The sequence below is a fragment of the Caenorhabditis remanei genome, chromosome IV, assembly GCF_010183535.1.
Source record: "Caenorhabditis remanei strain PX506 chromosome IV, whole genome shotgun sequence".
Classification (NCBI taxonomy): domain Eukaryota; kingdom Metazoa; phylum Nematoda; class Chromadorea; order Rhabditida; family Rhabditidae; genus Caenorhabditis; species Caenorhabditis remanei.
The window spans coordinates 24137422-24143598 of NC_071331.1; the positions used below are offsets into that span (position 1 = coordinate 24137422).

Here is a 6177-nt window from a genome sequence, read left to right on the forward strand (position 1 = left end):
TTTTCTCGATTTTCAGCTCAAAAATCGGGATTTTCAGTAATTTTACCTTAAAATCCTCATTCTCACTGATAGTCATGGCATACTCCTTGATCATCTTGCCCGTAATCTTCACTCCATCCGCCTGTTTCTCTTTCAACCATTCCTCCAATTTCTCATCAACTTCCACATTCTTCAACGGACGTCCCCCGCCTCCCAACCGCTTCTTTTTCCCCGATTTTCCTTGAATTTCTTCCAACAATAACTCGTTTTTCATCTTCCGCCAACTCTGAATACACTGACGTGGCACACCGAAACGGGTGGATGCCTGACAGTTGTTCGTTGACTCCGCCCACTTGATTACTTCCATTTTGTAGGCGAGAGTGTAGTTGAAACGACGCTTTTGAACGGGTTTTGGGGTGTCAGAAGTCGTTGGAGCGTCGAGAGAAGGAGTTTCAGACATTTTTGGCTGAAAATCGCTAATTTTTGGGTGAAAATGCTTTATTTTTAGCTAAAAATTATCGATTTTCAACTGAAAATAGTCAATTTTGGGCCGTTAGTGAAAGATTTTCATCGATTTCTAGGTTTTCACAAAGATTTCTGTTTGTCTGTGTGTCCGGATGTCCTGATTCCGCATGCACTGAATTTAAGCAATAACTGACACATTTTCCTCGTTTTTCTACGATTTTTGTGTGAAAATGAGAATTGTCGTTAACTGACACTTTTTACGGCTTTTGACAAAAACATTGAGTTTTTAAGAGGAAATGAGCTTTTTTGAAAGAAAATCAGTGTTTTTAGGCTAAATAATCACTGAAAACGGCATAAAATTGCACATCAGGTTACTGTTGTTTCCCATTCTGTGCATTTTTGCGTCAAATCCGATGTACTATGACAAAAATAAAGTTTAAGCTTAGACTGATAACGCTAACTGCTTGCAGTTTAAGCTCCGCCCTCTATGCGAGTTTAGGCTGTTTTTCAGTGATTGTTTAGTCTAAAAACACTGATTTTCCATCAAAAAAGCTCATTTCCTCTTAAAAACTCCATGTTTTTGTAATGTATCATAAAAAGTGTCAATTAACGACGTCCCCTCTTACCAGACTCTTTTTGGGTGCTTTTGATATGAGAAATTTTCATTTTTTACACAAAAATTGTAGAAAAACGCGGAATTCTGTGAATCAGGACATCCGGACACACAGACAAACAGAAATCGCTGAAAATCTCTCACTAGCAGAAAATCGATAGAAAGAGAGAATGAGAGGGGGTGCCATTATAATAGAGGCAGTGTTGAAAGTGGAGAGAGCGCAGAGAGTGAGAGGAGGAGAGTGAGACGCAGAGTAATAATAAAAGGGCACTCGAAATAGAAGGGCATCTCTCTATGCGTCGTCTCTTGTCTGCGTCTCTCTCACTGTTTTCTCTTCTAATTGAAGGGTGTGTGGATGGGAGATGGAGAAGAGAGGAGGAGGTAATTTGAGTATATGTATATAGAATAGGCGGTTTTCTTGCTAAATTGGCTAAGATCGTTTGAGATCGTTTGAAATCGGCTGAGATCGCTGAAAATCGGTTAAAAAACGACCCAAATATAGCAGAAATCGGCTGAAATCGGTTGAGATCGGTTGAGATCGGAAAGTATAGAATTTCACTCTGAAAAATCGATATTTTGAGCTTAAAAGAGCCTAAATTCAGCGAGAATTAGGCTAGAATTGGTTAAGATCGTTTGAGATTGGTTGAGATTGCAAAACTTAAGATTCAGATCAAAAGTCGCTGAAACGCGTCAACGACACGCCAGACTTCTCAGTCTTTTGGTCCAATTTACCGTCAAAATCGACTTGAAAACGCGCCTAAGGCGCCCCAGCTACCTAATTCATACCAATCGTTTCAAAACGTCCCAGTTTTGAAATGTCCTGAGATGGATAAACGCGCTAAAAGTGCCCCAGACACTCTCTTTTCCCTCTCAGAGTCAAAATTCTGGAATGATTAGTTTAAAATCAGAGTTTTGAAAAGATTTGTGGTCTGAAAAGCGCCAACGACACCCCAGCGTCCTAATCTCCACCAAACCCGTCGAATTATCGGTTTTTAGGTACAAAACGCGCCGAAGACGCGCCAGATCCTATTTTTCTCAATTAAAACTCGAAATTTGAGTGTTTAAACTCGGTTATCTACCGATTTCAATAACGCGCCTAAGATGCCCCAGCTTGTGGCATCTTCAACTTTAAAATTTCCCTTTTTATGGGGTGAAAACGCGCCGACGGCGCCCCAGTGAGCTGATAACCGCGCCAAGATCACGCCAGCGAGCTCATACCGTCAAATTATCAATTTTAGTACAAAAACGCGCCTAAGGCGCTCCAGAACAGTTCAAACCCCGAAAAATTGCACAGAAATGAAACTACAGTAACCTTATGTACGTTTTTGCGTGATTTTTTATCTGAAACCCGCTCAAAAACCATAAAACTGAACAGAATTGAAACTACAGTAACCCGATGCCAAACTCTGTGATTTTTGGCACTTTTTGCTTCAAAAGTTCAGTTTTTGAGTGATTTTTCACCTTCTAACCCTTAAAAACGCCTTCAAAGCCCTTCTTCCAGACGGCACGTTGATCAAAACCAAGTCTGGAAAAGTGTTCCCAACTGATTGTTCTGATTGGCAACTCCTCTACGAGTCCATCCCGTCAGAACTCAAAAAACTGCACTCCGCCGGTCACAAAATCGTGATTTTCACGAATCAAAAGGGTATTCAAGTCGGAAAAGTTGATCGAGCGGAGTTCCGCAAGAAAATCGAGGCAATCGTTGGGAAGATGGGCGTCCCAATTCAGGCGTTCGTCTCGGTCGCCGGTGGGAAGTATAGGAAACCGTGTATTGGAATGTGGGAGGAGTTGAGGGAGAGGAATGAGGGGGTGGAGATCAAATTGGATGAGAGTGTGTTTGTTGGGGATGCGGCTGGAAGGCATAAGACTAAGGTAGGGGAGAAAAGCGGCTGAAAATCGGGCTGAAAATCGAAAAAAAATCGGCTGAAAATTGGTTAAAATCGGTTGAGATCGGCTAAGATCGCGAAATATAGAATTTCACTCTGAAAAATCGATATTTTGAGCTTAAAACAGCCTGGATTTAGCAAGAATTATGTTAGAATTGGTTAAGACAGGTTGAGATCGTGATTATCTCAGAACTGGGCTAAAATTTGAGAATAATGAGCGAAAATTAGGTTAGCTTTGGCTTAAATTGCTACAGATCGACCAATGATCAGTTGAAATTGATCTAAGAATGTACATCTTGGATTTCTAGTCAAAAAGGTTGGGAAAATGACTGAAAATTGTGGGTACATTGAAAAAATTGAGCCAAAATTGATGGGGGATTGGTTAAGATCGGTTAAAATCCGTTGATATCGTCTGAAATTGATAATCAGACCAAAATTGGCTGAAAATCGAGAAAAGTTGAAGGAAAACTAGGTTGGAATCGGTTAAGATTGTCTGAAATCACAAAACTAGACATTCAAGTCAAACAATTCGATAAAATCAAGTTTGAGACAAAAATAATCTGAAAAAGTTCAAAATCCGTCAAGATCCCGTAAGATCGGCTAGAAATTCAACTAGGATCAGCTCTCAGAGTTACGGTAGGCGTCGGCACCTTACCTGTTATAGAAATCTGTAACAAGTTCGGTGCCGACGCCTACAGTAACCCTAACGGTGTAGATGATCTGATCCTAGTTGATTTTCGAGCCGATCTTACGGAATCTTGACGGATTTTGAACTTTTTCGGTTTATTTTTTACTCAAAATATTGATTTAATAAAAGTGTTTGGCTTGAATTTCTAGTTTTGCGATTTCAGACGATCTCAACCGATTCTAACCTAGTTTTCCTTTAACTTTTCTCGATTTTCAGCTCATTTTTGGTCTGAATTCCTTGATTTCCGGTTTCAGACGATTTTGAGGAATCTTAACCGATCTTAATCGATTTCCTGTCAATTTTGGCTCAATTTTCTCCATTTACCTCTATTTTCAGTCCGTTTTCCAACATTTTTGTCTGAAGATTTCTAGATTTACAATCTTAGACCAATTCCAACCTATCATTGGCCGATCTGTAGCAATTTAAGCTGATGCTAACCTAATTTCCGCTCATTTTTCTTGAATTTCAGCCCAGTTTTGAGATAATTACCATCAGTCTGATCTTAACCGATTCCAACCTAATTTATGCTAAATTTAGGCTGTTTTAAGCTCAAAATATCGAATTTTCAGAGTAAAATTCTATATTTTTGCGATATTTGCCGATCTCAACCAATCTCAACCGATCTCAGCTATTTTTGGGTCGTTTTTTTTTGCGATTTTCAGCTCAAATCATCGATTTTTAAATATATTTTTCAAAAAACTGAAATTTTTAAGTCCCGCCTGAAGAAGGACCACTCGTACGCCGACCGTTTCTTCGCAGCGAACGTCGGTATCCCATTCAAGACACCCGAAGAGTTCTTCGGAAAATCCAAAGAACAAGAACCGTGGGGACCGCCCGTTTTCGATCCGAAACTCCTTTTTGCCGACGGAATCACTCAGTTGGAACCGGCAGGTGGGTCTGTATGTCCAGATTTCCAAAAATCGTGAAATTTCGGTCAAAAACAGCCAAATTTCACGATTTTCATGTCCATCTGTGTGTCTGTGTGTCCAGATGCCCAAAAATTGTGAAATTTTGGTCCATCTGTGTGTCCGTGTGTCCTCATATCCATTTTATTTCAGACGCCCCACTGAAATCCGACAAACCAGAGATCATTGTGATGGTCGGATTTCCAGGATCCGGAAAATCGACGTTTGCGAGAATGTTGGCTGAACAGAACGGGTATAAGGTAGGTAGACGCGTCAACGACACGCCAGACTTTTGTGAAAATGCGAAAATTCGTCGAAAATCGACTCAAAAACGCGCCACAGACGCGCCAGTTGCCTAGACCAATCGTTTCAAAACGTCCCAGTTTCGAAGCGTCCTGAGATCATTTTCCGACTCAAACGCGCTAAAGGCGCCCCAGATTCGTTGTAAATCGGGATTTCGAAACGATTTGTGCTCTGAAAACGCGCGAAAGGCGCCCCAGATCCCATTTTTCTCAATTAAAACTCGAAAGTTGACTGTTAATTTGACCCTAAATTTCACACTTTCAAGCTCAAGATCGCGCCAACGGCACCCCTGACTCGCTAGACCTATTTCAATTTATAAAACGTGTCAAAGGCACCCCAGCTGACTTCTAATAGGAATTTGCCTTTTTTTTGTGATGAAAACGCGCCGAATGCGCCCCAGCTCTACCAATCAGTTTAGCCCCAAAATTTCACATTTTTGAGCTGAAAATCGCGCCAACGACACGCCAGATCCCTCCTCAAATTCCTCTTCAAATTTCCAGATTGTGAACCGAGACACCCTCGGAACATGGCAGAAATGCGTCGCCGCCGTCCGTTCCCATCTGAAAAACGGCGATTCGGTGATCATCGACAACACGTCGCCCGACGTCGAATCACGTAGTCGCTACGTGGGCGTGGCCTCGGAGACGTCGACGGCATGCCGGTGTTTCGTGATGAAGTGCGGCATGGAACACGCTCAACACAATCTACGCTACCGTACTCTTACTAACGATGGCGCCGGGGAAATCTCGTCAATGGTGTTGAGAATTCATAAGGGAAAGTATGTGGAGCCGACGAAGGAGGAGGGATTCCAACAGATTGTACACGTCAATTTTCAGCCGAAATTCGAGGAGAAACACCTCGAGAATTTGTATAAGATGTACTTGATTGAGTGAAAAAATTGAAGGATTTTGGAACATTTTGAGAATAAATTATCACTTTTTTTCATTTTTTTCTCTATTTTCGAGAAAATCGGTCATTCGTCATACATATCTCCTTGAGAAATCGCTTAAGATCGGTTGAGATCGGTTAAGATCGGCTAAGATCGCAAAATACAGAATTCCACTCTGAAAATCGATGTTTTGAGCTTAAAATAGCAAAAATTAGGTTAAATCGGTTTGAGATCGGTTAAGATCGCAAAAAACTTGAGATTCAGATCAAAAATCGCTGAAATTCTTACATTTTCCAACATTTACATGAAAAAAATAGAAAAAAAAACGTGTTCTCGACGTTGGGAGCTTTTAAATGAGCCCCATTACGCCTATATTCCGTTCGATGTGTAAAAAACCGCAACGCGACCGCGTCGCGTGAACGAAAAATCAAAGTTGTCTGAATATAAGC

The 6177-nt window shown here is 41.1% G+C and overlaps 1 protein-coding gene across 1 annotated transcript; it reads left to right on the forward strand.

Moving 5' to 3' along the window:
* Positions 1 to 1419: 1419 nt before the first annotated feature.
* On the forward strand, positions 1420 to 5732 carry GCK72_016042 (uncharacterized protein; the record flags this gene model as incomplete). Its single annotated transcript, XM_053731284.1, has 5 exons — positions 1420 to 1438; positions 2559 to 2929; positions 4345 to 4522; positions 4690 to 4796; positions 5340 to 5732. 5 exons carry the CDS (start codon positions 1420 to 1422, stop codon positions 5730 to 5732), a joined length of 1068 nt encoding a protein of 355 aa, XP_053586056.1.
* Positions 5733 to 6177: the final 445 nt, after the last annotated feature.